The sequence below is a fragment of the Struthio camelus genome, chromosome Z (genome assembly GCF_040807025.1).
Source record: "Struthio camelus isolate bStrCam1 chromosome Z, bStrCam1.hap1, whole genome shotgun sequence".
Lineage (NCBI taxonomy): Eukaryota > Metazoa > Chordata > Aves > Struthioniformes > Struthionidae > Struthio > Struthio camelus.
Genome location: NC_090982.1, coordinates 73,109,490 through 73,131,060, shown reverse-complemented (window position 1 = coordinate 73,131,060; position 21,571 = coordinate 73,109,490). Strand labels below are relative to the sequence as shown.

The 21,571-nt window shown below is 40.9% G+C and overlaps 1 protein-coding gene across 2 annotated transcripts in view; it reads right to left on the bottom strand.

Annotated features, from left to right (window-relative positions):
- The window catches only part of LOC138064703 (PI-PLC X domain-containing protein 3), an 81,690-nt gene that overhangs the window by 14,334 nt on the left and 45,785 nt on the right, over positions 1-21,571 (bottom strand). For both annotated transcript variants that reach the window (XM_068928503.1, XM_068928504.1), the window contains exon 2: positions 19,399-20,107. In XM_068928503.1, coding sequence (XP_068784604.1) covers positions 19,399-20,107 — 709 coding nt within the window. The remainder of the gene's footprint in view (positions 1-19,398; positions 20,108-21,571) is intronic.

The window sequence follows — 21,571 nt, the reverse complement described above, 5'->3', positions numbered from 1 at the left end:
TCATGGTTGAAACAGAGATAAGGCGGGACACTCATTTACTCAGGTGTCTGTACATGGTATAGTTTGTGTGCTTGAGACGGTCAGTTCTGGACCCACTTCCGAACAGAAGTGCTGAAGAAATGTTAAGAATTGCACAGAAATGGCAATAAGAACAGGTTACAGAAATAAAGACTGCAACTTTTTGCACTGCCCATTGCATGACTAAAGCCTCTGTCACCAGTCAAGGGAATAGCTATGGGTACGGGTCCCCCCTGCCCCCTTATCTTCTATTAAAAAAAAGCTGTGATTTATTTAACTCATTATACTTGATTCACTATACTGAAACCATTCAAATAAGGTGTTAGAGTTCACCACACACTGGGAACTGCTTTGTCACATGTGCATAATGTTTTTTGAATATTCTTTCTGCTTCATAACCCCAAATGTTCACCGACATTTGTTTTCAGTCCCCAGGCTCTCTATCATGTCCTGGTCTAAGTTGTCAAGCATTTTCTTGGCCAAGTTAGGGTTTTTTGTTCTTGTTGTTGTTTGGGTTACACCATGGTTCCCTTTGCATAGAGTTAAACACAGAATTCTCTTTTGTTCACATTAGGCAAGTATTTCCATTTTACTGTGGCACCCACCTACAGAACTGATGTAGCTAAACAGAAATCTTGCCAGCTGACTCTAAGCTCCACAAATATATAACCCTAGCAATGCTGCTTAATGAAATGTGTCTTTTCACTCTTTCCAAGCTGCAAGAAATAAAGCGCTGATAAACCTCATTTGCACTGTTACAAATTAGGAATCACTTCGTTGAATCTTGCATGAGTAAACATCGCACAAAAAAGCAGACCCACATTGTCAGCAACAGCAAATCTCCATTCCCCAAATGTTTATTTCCCACTGAGCTTCCTTTCTGACACATCATTTTTTCAGTTCAAAGCTCTTGCCCGAGCCTGCAGCTGAGAAAGCTGTACTTAGTGGCAGCAGTCATCTTACACGAACTAAAGGCAAATGACTCTTAGGGCAGGAGGCTCTGAACAGCCAGGTGTCTTCTGAAAGACCCCTGCAGAGTAAAGTCCATCTTCATCGGCAGGGGAGAATAAATTCTTTCCTCCTGTGGCTACCAGGTAACCATGCAAAGTAACATAAAGCCATCTGTACTGTTAACACATGACTATATACATTAAAAATCCTGCCACTGCTTTCCTCGTCTTTATCATACTTTTAAAAGGAGTAAAACACAACGGGTTTTCTCCTAGCTTCCAAAGGGAGAAAGCTTAAGTTGGTTTATGCTGTATTAATGCTATTTTGGACGTTAATGAGGTGGAAGCCCAAACAGACAGTAGGCTTCAGTTGTCTGCTTTCTGGCAACTCCAGCTACTCACAACATGCTGTAAACGTGTCCCGAAAGCGTCGTTACCAGCATTCCCCGAGCCAGCCCCCCAGCTCCCATTGGAGCTTCCCACCTCCAGGCAGCCTAGGCACAACCTCGCTTCACTTATGAGATCTGACAAGCGCCTGGGGGGGGGCAGAGCTGCAGGCAGCGATGGCCTCCCTGCTTGCAAGGTGCTTTGTGTATGACGCATCGTGTTCTTCCTCTCCAAAACACAGAGCATAAGTGTTCTCCCTTTTGCTAACAGATAGCAATACACCGGTGTGCCTTTGCAATTTCTGTGGTAGGATACTTAGTAGAAAATTGAGAACAAGAATAATACTGCCACGGTTAACCAGACAGGTAGGAGGAAAATTAAAAAAAAAAAAAACACACAAATGCTGGCTTGAAACCTAATGAAATTACAATGAGCTAATTCTGGAAGCAGATTCTGCTGATGCCCTGGGTATCGGGCGACAGTCAGGGATACAGTGGAGGCGCCTGACATTACCACCCAGAACGAAATCAGAAGTGAGACGTCAGTGCAGGGTAGAACGACAGTGAAAGACGTGAGAATTACATCCAATGATCACAGGCTGACAGTGACCTCAAGAGGATGATCTGACATGGCACTTTCATGACTGAAAAAAATCTTTTTCTGTTTAAAAACTTCATATTAAAGAAATGTCTTACTTACAGCAAGTATGTGTTTCCGAAACTGCTGTCTTGAAAAATCCTGTCTTCTGGGTGTCCAGCCCCGACTCTGACAGAATAAAAAACTTTCTCCCTCCTCCCCTTGCCAACATGCGAGACAGGAAGGAAACGGAGTGACTGCATTTTGTACTAAGCCCAAAAGTTTTCTCAGCAATTTCCCAAAGTGTCATCTGGGACTAACTCTCATATTTTCTTATGGGTCTCCTGATAGATGGCAGTTTTACTGAAGCCTCACCGCTTGGAATTACATAATGTAAGAATCCCATATTTTTAGGAAGGAAAAAAAAAGAAAACACTGAAGTTATGGAAATGTGCCAGAGAAGATGAAACCTAAACAACAAAAATGAAATAAAATCAAGAAGATAGCTGAAAAGCCTCCAAACTAATTATTCTTAATATTTTTGTTCATTTCTATCCAAAATTTCAATTTTTTATTTTGGCAATAGTGTTCTTATTAATCATTTGATATCTTAAATATGTTAACAAAAATAGAAGAAATATAGTTAGATGCCATTTTGGCTTCAGAGCGCTTCTTTAAGCTTTAACATAGCAGACAACACTACGGAACAGTATAAAAGCGTATTAGAGTTGGTGCAGCTGCGCTCAATATTCACATTCAAGGAAACAAGCAATTAGAAGTACAAATGGCTTAATTCTTCTTTTTGAAATGAGAGAAGAAAGCATGCGTAAATATGAGCCCCTATATATAAACAGCATTGGCTTTACTGTGAAATAGAAGGATAAATTCTTATAATAGTTTTGGCCATCTACCTAGCAAGCCCAGCAGAGAATTCTGCAACTTTGATGACCCGGAGGAACTTAATGAAGACACTTAATGAAGGCGCCTCACTACGGCTCCACGTGCAGCAACCTTAGACTTAATTGGACCCTACCACACTGTGTAAGGGAAAGGACTTCGGGACTTGCTGTCACACTAGTCTCATCTCCTCCCAAGACTTCTGCCCCTCAACTTGACATAAGCCACCGTCAGGCTAAGGTTTTATTTCGTGTTAGCCTACTCTCCCCACACCCTGTCAACACATCCAAACCTCTCACCAAAATTTGTTACTGATATAAAATTGGGGCTAGCTAGCTGGGGTAATGATACCAGCTGGGGTTCAAAATTTCACAGAGGGAAAGGCCTGTGTCATATGCAGTAGGGATATAGGTTAAATAACTGGTTTGCTGAACGGGCTCCGCTGCTTTCCCAGCCATGTGCCCAAGAGACGGATAGCAGATCGCCTCGTTCTGCAAGGACATGAAGAACTGCAGCAGCTGCTTTCTGAAAGCCTAGTGACACAAACAGGAGCACAGACCACATACGAAAATACAACTTCAGAGGTACGGATTTACACCAAGAATAGGGGTTGATTGCTCAGTTTAATCTGCAGTGAAGTTATAGCCAGTACTAGACTATTCTTGGTAGCCATGCAGGTAAAAGGAGTCAAGGTTGTCTCCATCAAACTCTGGCAAGGGCTTCATTCTCTCCCAGGGCTGCCCCATGCTCTGCCTGAGACCTTTCCAAGAGCTCTCCGGTTGAGGAATGCTTCCAGGGACTCCAGGTGCGGAGCTGCCCAATCACTCCCAATTCTCAGTTTTGCCCCTTTTGCTGGCAAGACAGGCTTTGCCCCTTGTCACATAACTCAAATTCTGGAGCATGACAAATTTCAATGATGCAAGAAAGAGATATTAAAAGGCAATGAGTACCAAAAAGGTTGTGGATGGAGGAAACTACTGAAATTGGATGTGAAGAACATTGAAATAGGGTCTACTGCAGAAGAGGAGGAGATTGTTACCAATATTTAGCCCTGCCCAGAATCTTGGAACACAGCCCACCGAGCAAAGAGATTCGGAAAAACCTCTTCTTAGTAACTGGAAAGAAGAACAAAAGGTACGTACTATTATCAGGGAAAGCAGAACAGCTAGGTGGAAGGCAAAGTTTATTTGAGAAATTTCTGGCTACCAGCAGTATCACTCCACTGTATGACCTGTAACAGAATTTCACACATGGTTGCACAGTTTCCCCTGAAATAGATACTAAAATAAATCTAAAGGACTTAATTAAATAGATAAAATATGTATTTTTCCAGTCTAATAGCGCAGCCTGCAAAATTAATGTTTTCGTCTTCCTAACTACTTGCAGATGCTTCAAAATTAAACTTAATCTCACCTATATTCGAATCCTTTGCTACTGAATACAAAGCAAAGCAATTTCCATTTCCTTTCCGACAGAACTAGACTAGGTGATTTTAATTTTTCGTTCCATCCAGTGGAGTTATAGCTAGAGTCTGCAGTGGCAGACAACCAGTCCAAGCGTACAAAACTGCATACAGCTGTTTACCACAATACCTTGCTCAAACATTCCACAATATGCTAGTAAGGGACACACAAACTACAGAGGAATTCACATTGAATTTAAAGTTGAAAAACCACCCCCCAGCAAGGAAAATAACCAGACTTAAACCCTTCCAACTCAGCTGTCTTTCCAGAGAAAGTCACAGTAAAGAGATGGGTCTTGCAACATTTCCAGGAAGTTAATGCCTTTGGATTCTTCAGAGAGTGCAGAAATATGCTTCATTTGTGAAACATCAGTAAGTAGATCACAGCAAAGCAATCCACCCAGCAAGGTTGGAATGGAAAACTACGACAAAAATCACTGCCTTTAAAAAAAAAAAAAAAAGGTACAGGGAAATAGTCATTTTTCATCATTTCTATCTGGACAGCAAGAAGCAGCAGAGACTAAAATAAGAGCTCCAGGCTGCACATCCAAGTAATAGAAATTGAGAATAACCACAGCTTTGATTTGAATGATGTCATGAACAAAAAATATAAGGAAGGGAGATAATGGTAGACAAAATAAAACGGGAACATATACAGTTTTTCAGTTAATTAAAAAAAATTAAATGTCTAGTTAATGTTCAGCTTAGCCAATGAAATATTTTTTCTTATTTTTCACTTTAATTTTAAATTGTTTTAAATGAGGTGTCATTTTAAAAGAACATTATTTTGAAATTGTCAAAACATTTCAATATTTCTAAAACATTAAGTTAGAATATATGAAGATGAAATGTTTTCCTACATATTTGCCTCAAATATAATTACTCACCAAGTTTGACCCAATTTCACAAATAGTATGAGTGCTTCTCACAAAGCTGTTTTTCCAGCAAATTTCTGGTTATCTTCATCTGAAATAGCACCTCTTCTACTTTCTGCTGTTGTTTCCTTTGACTGTATCAGGAACCACTTCCTTGTGCAGACTGAACTTCCTCTACCTCATTCACCACCAAGCCTTCATATCCCAAGTTTGTTTTATCACTTAACTTGCAAGTTCTATATCAAATAGACAAACAGCACTGAAGACCCTTATTACATTGCTGACATTGCCACCTGAGGTGTTTTTCTAGACCACCTTTAAATACCTTATATACACAACAAGCAAAATGAAGAACTGACTCTCAGGCTGGGTCTCGGTTACAGGCTCTCACTGCCATGCTTGCTCACTCAGATCTATTAACACTACTGCACAGCTCTCTGGCATGTATCTGCCTAGGGTCAGCAACTGCAATTTTTCTTTTTGGGACACGAGTAAATGGTATGCGGCAGCCTCAGCCCAGCAGCGGTCACTCCGAATAGCAGGAAGAAAGGAAGCCAGAACAAAGGGCAGCCCAGCACCCCCAACCTCCAGCGAGTCTAGATTCTTCAAACACTGAGCAGCTCAACAACTGCTTAATCTCACAAAAGAGAGAGATTTAGCTCCTTATTATCCTTTTAAATTTTCTGGCTTCTAGCTCTGGCCTCACACAGCAAAATCAGCTTTGTTAATCAGCTGGATCTCAGAGGCAGAATCCTCCCAAATAGCGTCCAGGGCATTACTGCAAACCCCCACAAAGCATTTACCAGCATTAGCTTACCCTCAGCTGTTCATTCCTTCTGCTTGTTTTCCTCACAACCCAATATTAACCATCCCAAAGCATTCATACAGTAAACAGTGCAGCAATTACACCCAATACAGTATCCAGGAAATATCAGAGAATAGCCACTGCTCTTTCACAATGAGAAATGCTTGTTCTGGGTACAGCTGGAGGGACACTTACTGATCGGGCTACCTTCCTGCCAAGGCAGCCCCGATGGTCAGAAGTTACAAAGATCCGTCCCACTAACACAAACATGTCTGCCTCTGTCTTTCCAACAGCCACCCAGACTATGAATGAAAACTGCAAGGATGTCTTTTTTCCTAATAACCAGGAGATGGCTTCTAACGCGTCTGAAGAGCACAGGCTGTTCTTAGCCGAGCAAGAAAGAGGAAAGTTGTGCCTTGCTGTCCCGTACCTCCATCTCAGGTCACAAAGCAGGTTGCATGGTAAGGAAAGTGCACAGCTGCCTTTTGAAAGGTAGGTTAGCAGTCAGCCACTCTTCCCTAGAAACACAGGCCTGGGAGGAATCTGCTAATTAATTTTACCTGTTCCTCTTTCAAAAGCTGATAAAGCTCATCTTGAAAGCAGTAAGCAGTCAGCTTTCTTGCTCCTGCTTTTCCAACCATAAGATCATTGCAAAACTTCACCGTTCTGATGGCAGGAAGCTCTACTCTCACTCACCTCCAGCCTAAATTTATCCAGTCAGTTTATAACTTTTGCTCTTGTGAGAACACTAGCCTTTGGCCTAAACTGTGCTTCTCCCTCCTCGGTATTTATGCCCCTCTGATATTTACAGACAGCAAGCACGTAGCCTCTCAGCCTTCATTGTGCTAGGATAAACAAGACAAGCTCTCTCGATGACTTCAGTAATTCATTCCCTGATTATCCTAGCAGTCCCTCTCTGCATCAGCTCCAATTTTGATCTGCTTTCCAGAACAAAGATGATCAGAATTGTACATGATCTCCAAAAAGATATCCTACCAGCGCCTTGGTATGGTAACAGAATCTTTTTGTGCATCCTGGAAAACATACCGAGATGATACCTCTCTTTTTCCCAGATATGTTCCACCGAGGTTTCAGCTTTAGCCAGCCACTGGTCATACTGTGCCATCTATTTTGTCTGGCTTCTCCAGCTGATAAGAACCCACCTCTCCTGCTAGCGACAGATCAGTCTCTTAAAGGAATGCTACTATTACCTTCTCTTCAATCTGGTATTTCCAGTCCTTCTCAACTCCATTTCTGATCCTCAAATTCCATTTTATTTGGTAATTTCCTATTTAACACTTTACCAGCTACATTACTGAAATCCAGATGAGGTCAATTTTCTTGTAAAATTTCCATAAAATTACTTATAAAAACAAATCAAGATAGCTTGACACAATCCACCTTTGGCAAAACCTCATCAACGTTTATCTTACTTTCCATTAACCTCTGTATCGTTAATTATCACTTCCTTCCAATTATGCTCTACAGTCTTTGCCTTCTCCTGACAGCTGGTGGGGGCTCAGACCATTCCTCTGCCCTTTTTATATAGGAGTGTTACATTTGCTATTCTCCACTCTAAACCAGCTTCACAATTGTTTTCATAGGTCTACTTTAAAAGACATGCAATGCTTTAAAAGACATGTTAGTGCTTTAGGAATTCGGAGGTGGAGATTATACAGATTGGTCTCCTCTCTACTTTAATGTATTCATTTCTTATAGTTTTAATAAAACATCTACTCTACTGCTCTCTGGAGTCCCAAAGAAGGCTCCAAGAGGAATTCGGGCAATTCAAACATCGGTATCTCAGGCTGTAGTACGGCTCTTTCATACATCTTTCCAGGCTTCTGGCCTTGAGGGAGTAGGAATGCATCCAGTTGTGTGGAGGTCGTTCTCTAAAAGTTTGGTTAAAGCTGGAAACAGATCATTCAGCAAAGGAAGCTTGCTAATAAAGTCAAATTTTATTCTCATATTAAAGGTTGATTGATAAAAAAAATATTTACATGTAGTTTTTCTTACCTGCCGCATGAAAAATTAGCTTCCAAGCTCCACACGGAATAAACTAAGCAGAACTTACTATGATAATCAGCATTAATACAATTATTTTAGCAACTTCACACGGTGCTATTAAGGTAATGGTGCTATAGGTTATTTACTGTATTGTGCTATGGAATCTACTGAAATGACTGAAAATGGCTTACGTCACTCTGGTAGATATTTTTGCTGACCTTTGAGTCATCCTTTTTAACATTCTTTACTGGCAGATTTTGTAAGCACATGCTAACAGTCATCTTTTTTTAAATTCAACTATAGTCAACAATACTGTAGTGTCTAGATGATGATGGAATCAACATAACATGACTGAGAGCAAAAATCAGATCTCTCGTAAAGCTAAGTCATCTCCACTAGACTCTTCTATATTACATGTCACAAATTACTGACTCTAGATTACATCTACCATTATGCTGTCTGCCTGGGTTTCAAATCATTTTAAAATTTAAACAGGGCATTCAGGCCATTTCACTCTCAGCCACACAAATGAAGTTGAACTTTTGTACCACAAGAAAAAAAAAAACACACTCTGACTTATTTTTTCCTGGAAAAGGTCCTGGAAACATGCCACAGTATATTACTTAGATGATAGCCTTTCCCTGAAGAACTTTGTCCTTCTATAGGGTTTACTACTATGCACAGCGGATGAATTATTATTGTTAACAACACTGCTATTTTGCTTGAGCAGTAGTATTCACCCTATAGATGATGGGCAAGACTGCAATTTCCTATAGCCATAAGCCATATTAAAATGGAGATTTTGAATGAGAGCAAAGTACAGTAGTGTCTGCAGACTATCACCTGATCAACAATGATGTCCATGGGACAATAAGGGCTGGGCACTTTAGTGCTAGATGTTTACCATGGTTTTACACAGATCTAGTGAGAAACGAGAACTGCTCTTCTGTGATAAACTCCAGCATTTCAAAATGTGGCTTTGTTTCAAATTGGAAAGCAAATACAAAATGTTGGTATTTCTCATTAAATAAAGTTCAAATCTGTTTCTGAATACAAAAATGAAATGCTTTAAATATAGAAACAGCATTAAATATTGCAATTAATACTGCAACAGAAATCTGAAGAAAAGATGGAATTACTAGAAATATAAAGCTGAAATATTTTGACAAAACAATAGTGTTAAAATAGACTTCTCTCTGGAGGAAAAATATTAAAAGATGGATTTCTGAAAAAGAGTAGACCTTAAGAAAGCTGCAGTTTTCAATTGAAAACTGTAGCAGTGGGAAAAAGAACAAACGATTTTGCAATTGCTTGGTTGAACCAAATTATGCAGACATGCACTTGCTGCCACATCTAACAAAACTAACTGCAGACCAAAATCTTAAAGAAGGAAATAAAATATTAACTAATATACCACCGATGTGATCTCAAATCAGCTTTAAAAACAAAAACGGCCAAGATTTTTCAAGTGCAAATAATGATTTGGAGAGTTCTTACTGGTTCTGAAATTCACAAGTTGGGTATTCAGCACTAAACGTGTTCAGTCATTGTAAGAAGTCTCACTTTTCCAGTAATGGTAACTTCCGAAATGATCTCATATTTTATTTAGTGACATCCCCACACTGATGAACTAGGGTTGCTATACCACAAATGAAGCAAACCACATCATAGACCATCAGGGAAAAAGTAGACTGAAAAATGCATTTTATAGATTGTAAAAATGTACCAAGGGATCGCAGAGGACACATCAACAATAAACTAAAATCCTTCTGGAGTAAAGCCAGGATAAATATTGGGTGGAGAGATGCCATAGCAAAGAGGTCACTACCTCCTCTTTCAGTGACACTGAGTTGTGCTGGATCACTCAGGGCCATCAGCACAAGAAAAAGCAGACCTGTCACATCAGCCATGAGTGTGAGAGTCACTCAGGTGGCTCACGCTCCTCTTGTGAGATGCAGGCTGAGTCACACAATTGCAATACAGCTGCGGCAGCCTGTTTCCTTCTGCAGACCCCTCATGCCAGAGGTGGCTGGTTGGCCTCGTCTGAGCAGCTGTCTTCCCATGAGGGGTCAGAAAACGGCGACGAGACCTTGCACTCCTCAACCCAGCACCAATTCAAATGGAGATCTGCTAGACAATACAGTCCACTACAGCCGTCAGTGTGACCCAACACAGGGACACCTTGTGCATCAGTGGACACATGATTTAAGAGATGACAAGAGTTGACAAGCAGAGGATTAGAGAAAAACACACATGCACACACACACATCCTGCTTTAAAAAAGCAAGCAATAACCTCCTAGCTAGCCACTGGGAGTCTGTGCCTGAGAACGGACATGCATACTCTGAGAAGAGCTGCTCAGTCTCCGAGCTGGCCAGCTGGTGTGGTCAGCACTGGTTGTCAGCAGGGCAGAAGCCCTGCAGAGAAGGTTGCTGAGAGCAACGGAGCCTTGTGGTCAGAGTTCATGCAGTGCATTCCCAGAGTTACTATGCAGTAAAGGAAAGTGCTGCCTGAGCTAGAAAATATTTTTCTAAGAGACAGCCTACCTATAGCTCTCATGAGAAACAGTTTGGAAGAAAAAAATCCAGATGTCGCTCATACGATTTACTATTCCCACAAACGTCCCTCAGACTGCAGAGCACAAAGAAAGCTTCCTACACAGAGGTTAACCGCTCTGTTGGATATCCATCTTTCCCACTGTAGTGTAGTGAGACAGCAATGGCATTGAAATACTGTGTTGGGGGAGAAGGAGCCAGCAGCAAATAAATGAGGTGAGGTGGACTGTTATTGACCAAACATTTTCTGAACTGAGATTAGCAACAGGCTGAAAAAGCTTACTGTGTATGGTGCTTAACAAGGAGGAGAGAGTGGTTTTCAGGGCACTTCAAGTGTCTTCATGATGACATTACCCACTCATCCATATCAGCTGACTTCTGTTCTTTAACTTCTATGTTAGGATGTTTAACAGATGGACAAAACTGGGGCCAGAGACTCACCACACCATGAAATAATCATACTCTTCAGAGAATAAGTAGTAGCCTTAAATAACACACATTTACATTGGTACCTTCCAACAATGACCTTCAGGACTGTCTACCTAGTATCTGATGGCAGCCTGAAACAGCATTTCTGGACATGAAATACTCTTTCCCTTATTCTTCTCAGTGACAAAACACCTCAGCTTTTAACACCTGTGGTACCACTCTGGTTCCAGAACTCATTATTTGATCTGAAATAGTAGTAGAAATGAAGCTTGCTGGACTGACTACTTGCAACAGTTGAAAGGAAGAAAAGAAAACAAAGAAAAAAGAATGCAAGTGGAAGGGAGAAAGAAAGCTGTCGAAAGGATGAAATAATAGTGGTCCTGAACAGAAGCAGATTCTTCTTCTGAAACAGTAACTGTGCTAACAGCCTCGAACAACCAATGGCTCAGCTCAGTTACGGCAGCAGGTCCCATACAAGTCTCTCCGAAATATCCACTGAAACAGCTTGGGAAACAAGACAACGAATGAACTGGCTAAAATGTTCACTTCCTAGTTAATCAAGCAACACAGTACAGTATGACCTGTATGAATTATGTGCAGTGTGGCATTGTCTAAGAGATCTAATTTGAATGGGTCTCACTGGAACCAGAGACCTGGACTTCATCATATGACAGTCCCTGACGTTATAGTATATAAATCCAAGTAGGAAGGGAACAAAGGCCCATAGCTGTCCCCCATCACAGGCCAGTAGCAAAATTAAGGAGCTGTGTCACCCAAGATCTAGTTCAGTTTTTGATCTACTAAACAACAGTGCCTGCCAGCATAAGAACAAGCAATAATCGAAAGGGGCACTGCACTACTTGAAACACAAAACTAAGCAGGTTTTGCTATCACACAATGATATGAATGCTGGTAAGGTTTCTCCTTCATGCTATGGCTCAGAAAACAAATTTTCAGCGGGAAAATACCTGCCTATCACCATGGCTCCTACCTGACTCTCACCACTCAGTCTGCTTCATATCTTAATACAATTCTACGATATAATACATTCTAGATGGCAGTTGCTTAGCTACAAAAACTCTCAGATCAACAGCTACAATATTAAAATCTTGTCAAAGGTCAAATCCCATTGAATGATCATTCAGTGTCTTAAAAATATGTCTTTTACTATTTTTCTTAGTACCAGAAATAAATACCGAATGACATTTTACTATAATAGCTTGTGCTCTGTTGAAGCAACAGTACAACACAGGACAATACGTGCAATGCTATTATTACATTTATACACATCATCTTATTATAATCTCCCATTACATGAAGTTTATATCTTAGCCACAAAAAAATAATTCCTGGCAGAAAATGAAATAAAGAAGCTTTTGCCTACGAGTAAAGGTGCAAAGAAAAGTTCAGTAAAATGAGTTTAAACATTTCCAGACTTTCAGAACAGAAGATATCACAATACGCTTTATGTTGTATCAAAATAGTATCTTTCACAATGATTCTGGCTCCCCAGGAAAGAATTTCAAAGCTCAGACTGCAGACATTAGTGAATTCCTAAGAAGAAAACATCATCATTTCCGTTTTAATAGAAGGCAGTATGACAAACAGGCATTTTTCTAGCTTAATGCAAGTTCTGCCTCATATAGAACATGGTACATCCCCAAGACCTTCTGCCTGGCTGCCTTCTCTATTTACCAAGTGCTTTACCTTTCCAGCTGTTCCAGCTCTTTCTTTTGTACAAACATGGCAATAGGTTGCCAGGTTCCCATACTGCTTCCTTCCTCTGTACGTTATGTACTAACACGATTCTGGGTATATCCTGCATGCTTAACTGCTCATTCAGAACACAGGCTACTCGCTTATAAGCATGGGGAAGCATTTCATAAAATTAATTTCAGGCTTGGGTGTACCTCCAAGAAGACTCAGATCAGTCTGGCAGTCCACTTCATAGATGGCAGGCTCATCTTCCTCAATTGTAGCTGTTTTCTGGCGAGAAAGCCCTCTAACTCTTCCTCTCCCCTCCTAACCTCAGAGATGATTCAGATGTTTTATGATACATGTCAGTACCATCTCTCACCCAGTGTTACTGTGGGACATAAGTGCCCTACTCTCCTGATGTGCCCTTCAGACTCCCCTGTTAGCCCCATCTCTCCCTTCTTCCCTATCACAACAGAGCGTATAACCAGAAGTGACAGTTCTCCAGAGCAATAGATCCTGGCCGGGGGGATTTTCATAGCTAAGCCACACTTCTAACTGTATCCTCAACCTTTCTTCCTTAGAAGGCTGGTTCCTCACCCTGTGACACCCTGGATGCCACCACAGCCTACTCATTCAACATTCACTCCCACATTTGCAGGCTACTACCCAAGGAGAAGACAGAAACTGGAGATATTCAGATGACTTCTCTAGAAAGACTGTGGATGTACTCTCTCTAGATGACGCCTCCAAAAACCTCCAGGGCCTTGGAGGAAGCTGTGAGTGGCTCAGATCCATCTGGAAGGATACAGCATGTATAAAGGTTTTTAAGAGCTGATAGGAAGTTTTTGACAACTTTCCATCCACATCTTATCACTCCAAGAACATAGAGCAGATGGACAGAGATGATTAAAAATTACAACTTCTAAACATGTAGTGACTGCATGTTAGTCAGTCCAGAACTACCCAGTTCTTTGCTTAGAAGTGACGCTTCTATAGATCTAGTTACTCACATAGTCCTGAACACAACGGTTTGCAGTATGCAAGCGCTAATACAACACAAACCTTGATGTTGCCATACCTGCTTAGTTTGTATTTGTCTGAGTTTGTCTTAAATGTCTTTGCGTTACAGAATGTCACTATCAGCTTGAAAGCCCTCTTGTGAATAAACCTGGAAAGGCTTCTTCATGCAGATCTCAGTGCTTATCTTGTATCTTAGAAATGAAAAGGAGAAGGGCTAATCCATCAAGGAACCATTCCCTTCACAGGAAGCACAAAGCAGCTAGGCAGTCCCAGACCCTGTATGGACAAATACATTTCCCCGAGGGTCAGTATTTGTTACCATCTGTTGGCTGTAGAATTTCCATAGCAATCTAAGCAATGTCAGAAAGAACACCCAAATGACTTTATGACCCACTCGTAATTTCACTACAGCAGCTGCATGGATTGAAGCACGACATCTCTGAGACAAGTAGATGTGAGTGACAGCATACAGCAGCGGAGCTGCAGGAATTAAAATTTACTTTTCACAATGAAAAACACTTACTGCTTTCTATATGCGCAAACTCAATGCTGCTCAGAGAGTATGATGATGGGATCGCATGAAGTTATGAGTAGCCAGACAACATATACAGTAGTTGCAAATAAGTGTTTCAGCGCCTAACATAATCTACATTATGAGCATGCCACATACAGGAAAACACAGAACTGGTGACTGCCAAGTCAACTTTCCTTGTAGACTAAATCCCGCAGGCTGTTAGTATGTATTTAGATACATGCTTTTCCCTGACACAGTTATTAAAAATCCTGTGCTCTTGCATTTTGTGGTATTTTAATACTCTTCCAGGCTCAAGACCAGACAACGCCATGAGACACCACCAACTAACACTTCCCAGGGGAACACTATGCTGAAATCCTTGTCCACACAGATGCTCTCTGATGATGAAATGCCACTAAAATGTCTGCCAGTAAAATCAGACTGAACATCCACAAAGTCAAGGTCTCCCTGTGCACATTTGTGTAAAAATATAGCGATTGCCTCTTGTCTGGATGGACTAAAATAATAATTAGGATAGTTGACAGGAGAATGGAAATAGTAAGGCTTTACATCTCACGGTGTAATTTTAAAGTCCATAGTAATATCCTAGAATATTCAACAACAGTTTGCACCATGTGAAAGAAAGGATAGCAGCCTCCAAAGTCAAACGTAACGAGGAACAAGGGTGCTGGTACCATATACGTTGATGAGGGACCGAGCTTACACTTGCTTCTTGGCAGTGAAAGGCCTCACCCAGCACCTGCGCTGCTATGGCTACGCTCAGTCCCAACCCCTAACCAGCTCCTCTAAACTTGCTGCTCTCCTGCACTTCATAATGTAGATAGACAACAAGGCAGGCAGGCAGGATGCCTACCTAATTAGCAAAATATACTTAACATTTCTGCTGCTGTTTGTTTTTCCACATAAAATAATTTTAAAATGGCATCAGTACCAACTATGGATTAAGAAACATCACAAAATCCCACTCTTCCAGCATCACAGAAATTCTGAAAAACTAAGCCGGCTGAGATACGTCTTGGAGGAGGAGAGCTCCTTCACCCCAGTAAATGATTCAAAAATCTCATTCCTTGCAAGTTCTGGGATTATTTTTCCTTTAATATCCACCTATTTGCCAGCTAAATCTGACCCTGCTTCGTTTATGACTGCACCCAGCGATAGCTTTTCTCCAGACAGCTTCTCTGGCCTACTTACCACCCCTTTTGTTAATACTGTCTGTGTTTTGCCTCCACTTCAAAGCTTCTCATGTGCAGGATTTTTTTTTTTTTTTTGGTTGCTAAGGGGGAAGCTTTAGTGTGGTGGGCAAGGACTTAGTCACATGTGAGCTGCCAGGAACATTATCCATAGAGACTAATTTGACAATAGGCTGGGTATCTGTTTATTTTCTATTCCTCAAAACCCTCAAAAAGTACTTCAACATTTCTGTGTCCTCTACATAATTCTGTATTATTCAACCTCAGAGACAACAAAGAGGAGAATATCATTATTGTCTCCAGTGTCATTGACCAGGCAGAGATAAAATTAGTGTTATCGCTGCAAATCAGAAAACAGACTAAATTAATATGAAGAACAGCTCTACACTCAAAAAGGTTGTTTCACAACCGTCTTTCAGATGTACTAAAGGCAGTTGCCTCACTGTGACGCTAATTCAATAAGCAGAGGGAATGTAATTCATTTGGTGTGTATTGTTTGCTAATCAAAGAACGTTTCTTGGCATGTACACCGTGCATGACAGAATGTTAAGTCTGAAAACATACTGTTAGTCCTCAAAGTTTTCATCAAATCCAAGACACACAACGCACGAGCATGTGACAAATTCTCCTCATTCCTACAGCGAAGGTAAAAGCCGTAGTATAAAGTTTTCTAACAGTGAGGTGGTGGCGCTAGGAAGAGCTTCTAAGAAATGGCTTTTTTCCTTTGTATTTGTGCAGGACAGAAAGCCGGATGACATTATAATTTCACCTTCTTTCAAATTATTATCCCACTGAGTATCATATGTGATAACAGCCGGAAAGCCAGTGAGCAATCATTATCAGTAAGAAACAGTCCTATCTGTATATATCTTCTGTTGAATTTAATCTTAGGAGGGTTTGGAACTCCTTTTATCTAGGTTACCATGGGCCTCCCATCTAGCACACCTGTCACCATGGTGTGGGGAACAAAGTTGGGAATAAAATCATTTTCCATTTCTGAAACGGGCTGATGAGCGTCACCAGCGAGCATCCGCTGCCCTCGGAGACTGCTCGGCTGCCACAAGGAGCAGCCTCGTGGACAGGCGATATTCCACTCACCACCTCACCGGGGCTGCGCAGGGAGATTTCACTACTTTCTTTCATGATGCAGCCCGCAAAGCAACAAGGAGGAGTATGGACTGCTGCACGGCGTCAGCTTTCAGTTTTCCTGGTCTGATGGACGCTGCAACTCAGAGAAACACTTTCCCCTCTCAGCAGGCCACTGCTCTTAAAAATCTTAAATAATTTCATGAGTAACAAAAACCTCAGAGATCAAAATCTGGTATGTCTCATTGGATCTAAAAGGATCCAAACTTCACTCTGTTTTCAGAACTAAGTTAAAACTGAAATGCAAATAAATCACTGTGTGGAGGGGAAAGAGAGAGACAACCAAGGGTTTTCTTTGAAAATGCCAAAAAGAACTATTTCTTAAATAAAATACGTAATTAGGGGCGGGGGGTAGACTTCTTTGATAAATAAAGCTTTATCCCACAGGCAGATCTTCCGGAACGATCCACGTTCAGATCTTCCAAAAATTCAATGAAGACCAAGTTTGCCAAAAAGAAAAAGGTGGGGGGAAGGGAAACCTGTCCCACTACAGTTACAAAACTGCTGCCAAAACCAACATGTTACATTCTCAGTGTGAAGCTGCTAGCCAGCATCTATTGATAACCAGTAAAATGGTATAAAAATCTATAAATCTATAAAGTGACTGCAAATAAAAGCATATGTTTTCTCTACCTGGACACAAGAACGGAATCTGAGCTATGTATTTATTATGAAAAGAACAAAAAAATGTTTTTACAAAAAAATTAGATGGTTCAAAGTAGCAAACAGTACAGCTGGAACATATGCCCTAGTTATTTTAGTATGGATTACATACTTTTACATTACTGAAATATGAATGCTGTGAAATTGGAGAGAATTTTGTAAATTCTAGCAATTGCTTGGCATCCTTGAATTGCTCATCTGTTTAATAGGATCTTCATCACATGAGGAATGATTTGGAGTATACTTGATGCTTACTTTCAGAGTAGCTATCTAAGCAAGCTCAATATATGAACTCAGTTACCCTGTAGATTAACATATATTCCAAGCCCATGTCTTCCTGCAGTGTATTTTTGTAGTGAGTAGCAGGCTTTCATAATGACACCGCACTTTGGAGGCAAAATACTAGTTCTGGAGATAGTTCTGAAAGTCTATGTCTTTTGTAATAGTTAAGAGCTAGGCAAAGAAAGAAAAAAGAAGTTTTTAGAATTTGTGAAAATCCCAGTTACAATTTCAAAAAACGATATTGCCAGGTATTCCTGCCCTATTATTTACTGACATTGCAAGTAAGTTGGTGAAAAACTCAAAATTTGCTGTAGACAAGAGATACACAGAGTTCAAAGGTTCAAGTCATTCAAAACTGAACCAAACACATCCAGAATCCTTTTGTAGTTTTTATCCCCCCACCCCCCCACACCCCCCAACAGCTCCAAGGAAGCACATTATGAGCTGGAGAGGAAAGAAGAAAGGGAAGGGGGAGGGTGTGACCAGCTAGTGTAAAAAAAAAGTAATTTCTCAGCTGTGCTACCTCATACTGTTAAGAACACACAGAGAGCTGTTTAGCAGAGAACACGATAGAAGAACAAGCTCTCCAAACCAGATGAGCTTTTAACAGTAAAATCCACAGTCAAAGTAGAATTTCAGTACAGGGAAGTGCTCTTCAGACCCACCAGTGAGGAAGATCCCCAGACAAATGGAGTCTATAAATACATAGGAGGAGGCTACATGAACAGCCAGAAGTACATTTGCACAGGCATTTCTGATTCATATTCAACTGCTTATAAAACCTTTTGTGTTGCTGTTTTATCATTTCAGGTGAAGTTTAACCCTGTTTTTTCTAGTCTACGCTCACTTGGGAAAGCCGTCATACAAAGGGTTAAGCACTTCTGAAAAAAGGCATGTTTTCTTTGCAGGGTGTAATGTCACAGTCATTGGGCCATTCATCATCTACCAGGAGATAGCATTCCCGATAGACCTTCCTGGCACAGGCACATCTATCCAGAGAACATTAACAGGCCATTGATCCCCATTATGAAATGTTCCACTTTGCAACTTTTGTTATTGTTGCTGTTGTTTAGAAAAAGATGTTATGCGTTGGCGTTAAATTTCAGGTTTCCCACAAAGTTGCCAAGAACATAATGCCTTTCAGCTGAAAATTTCCTCTGATTTTTCAAAGTCAAAATGTGTATCTTGCATGGACAGTGGTTTTTGTAACGTAATAACTAATGGCCTGTCAGCACAGTATTCCATCTACACAACCACTACAATGGTCTGCAGAGAGTCTTCCCTCAGGAAATCGGTATGATGCTGTTAGGAGGCAAATACACTCTAAGGGTGTCCTGACACCTTTAATATAGTGTGTGATGATATGTGGAGAAAGAAGTCATGTCTCCTTAAGCTACCCAGAGGTAATTAAGGATGGAGGTTCTGCACTGTCAGGCTTTGGTGAAGAGCCAAAACAGGTAATGATTGACCTAATACCTGAAACTTGCTGCATAAATCAAAACTTAAGTTCTAGATCTTTTAGATAGATTTGCCCACATCCAATAAGGTAACCTGAAGGAAGATGTTCAGTGCTCATGGTAAGAAACCAAATCTGAAACAAAAGAAAAAGCTGCATTCAGGAGAGCTTTAAAAATATATATATATATATATATATATATAAAGCCAATCCAGTCAGATCTCATCAGGCTTTAGCCCCAGATTTTCTTTCAAGATACAAAAGCTTCCCCTTCAACATGCTTCTCTTTAAATACTTTCAGATTATGCCTAAATTCTCACTCTAACCCACAGTACCATGGAAGAAGGAAACACACCTGCTAGTTTCTCTTTGAAAAGAATTAGAAAAGCAGTGTTACCAACACAGATTCAGCACAGTAAAAACACACCTTACCTTCCAGAAACTTACCTTTCTGTGATTGTTTCTCTGAGACCACTAGCAACCCCCTTCACCACTGTACTAGCCTTTGGCGTCAGCACTACTTGAGATATAAAAAAGGAGCCCTTCTTTCTTCTTTCGGTGATTGATGCCTGGAGAAACTGAATCAGTTTTTCTGGGTCTGTTGTGTTTGCCCAGGGTGCTGGCATCATCTGACCTGGCCAAAGAAACGGTACCTCAAGAGCCACCGGACTGTGATAAAACACCAACACTTGGTGCTCCTTTTCCCAGAGGTACTGGAGGCTTACTTCGTGGGCAAATATAGCAGGACACATTTTGTTTCCGTATGTGTCTTTGAGCATTTGGACAAGCTTTTCATGATGATATTTCTGCATCCCATAGAAATGATTGAAGTCCAAGAAGACCACTTCTTTTGGGTGGTCAGTGAGAAATGCATTGATCTCTTCCAGGCCCTCACTGACTTTGGCACTGAATAAACCATGAGCAAAGTAGAGTTCATTGTCTGGGTCTCTGGGTTTAGTGGAAATTCTAAGATCAAAATATCGTATACCTGCCCCCAGCTGGCTAGTAAAGTTCATTGTCTGTGTAGCCAACCACTTCCTCATCAGTTTTTTAGCCACAGTCCCAAATACAGAGACAAAGTTCTGGACGGTTTCTGGCTGTTCAGGCCCAACTGGAGAGGCTTCATCGATGTAGAAGCTAAAGGAGTCATGAGACCCTGAAAAACACAACAAAAGAAAACAATCAACATTGTATTCATATATTAAAAGTTATTAATGATACTGATACTTTCTTAATAAACATAATATTCTGAGCTGCACAAACTCACCAACAGACTCCTCCCCCGACCTTTTACTCAATAATACTATATTTGTCTGGCAGTATTTATTCCCCTAGCACTTCCCAGGAACTTGAATGAAAGGCAGTATCTATTTTAGAGCCTGAGGCACTCCTCCACTCTCTTTACCTCTTCCTTATGCCTTTAATCTAACTGAAGTCAGCAGGCTCTGAACCTCAAAATAAGCCAAGTGTAATGCCAGCAAAGCTGGTCACATAATAAGAAAGGACCCTAGCGCCAACACCAACAAAAAGAGAGAGGGAGAGAGGGAGAGAGGGAGAGAGGGAGAGAGGGAGAGAGGGAGAGAGGGAGAGAGGGAGAGAGGGAGAGAGGGAGAGAGGGAGAGAGGGAGAGAGGGAGAGAGGGAGAGAGGGAGAGAGGGAGAGACTCTGACCCTGCTGAACAACATCCCTGCCTCCAGCCCTTTATGGCCAGTTCAAATACTAAAATATTGGTTGAAAAATGCCAAGAACATGTAACCTTTCTGCTGAACTCCTCTTCAGCTCAAGTCTCATCTGGCCTGCAATGAGGCCACTAAACGTTGTGTGCCTTTTTAAATACACATCTGAAATCTTTGCATTCCATAGAGGAAACTACATAAGTTTAATAGATGCAGCCAAGAATAGCATTGATTTCCACTGCTTAAAACAGAGAAACACTATTGCATGCTTTTGACAAGAATGCGATATGCTGCTTAACATGCCTAGGTACAGAAGTTGCAATTTTTCACAATGCAACAGTCACATACAAATACATAAAACACTTCACTATGCAGAATTCCCTTTGCTTCAAGGTCTGTCCTTTTTTTTTTAAAAAAAAAAAGGAAATAAAAAAGAGAAAATGAAAATGCATACTTTTGACCAGCATGTAGACCTTTGGCATGAAAACAGCTGATAAAGCTAAGGGCATTTGCCATTATATGGTAAGCCTTCTGTAAGGGACTTTGTCTTGCTTTACTGACAGAACAACCTGAACTTAGGGGATGTTTATCATCCCTGTATACCATTAGCTTTCCAAATACCTCGTGGTAAAATCTGGCAGTAAATCTAGCACTTTATACAGCAAGACCGTCCAACTGCACTACTGCGTTTCCCCCATCCCAGCTGAGGTGGATACTTCTGGTCAAATTCCTTGCAGCAATGAGGTCCTGCACCTCCGACTAACTCATACAGCTTGCAAAGCTCTTTTGGGGCCAGCAGGATGTGTCTTTCTGAAACAGGATGTGTCTTTCTGCGGCACTGGGCCCTCAGTGGTCCAACTCCTAGCATCAAAATGAGTTCATAACACAAGTCCTGCCCTTCTAGTACTGATGATTTGTAGTGCTTTTGAAAACTGCTTCCCCAA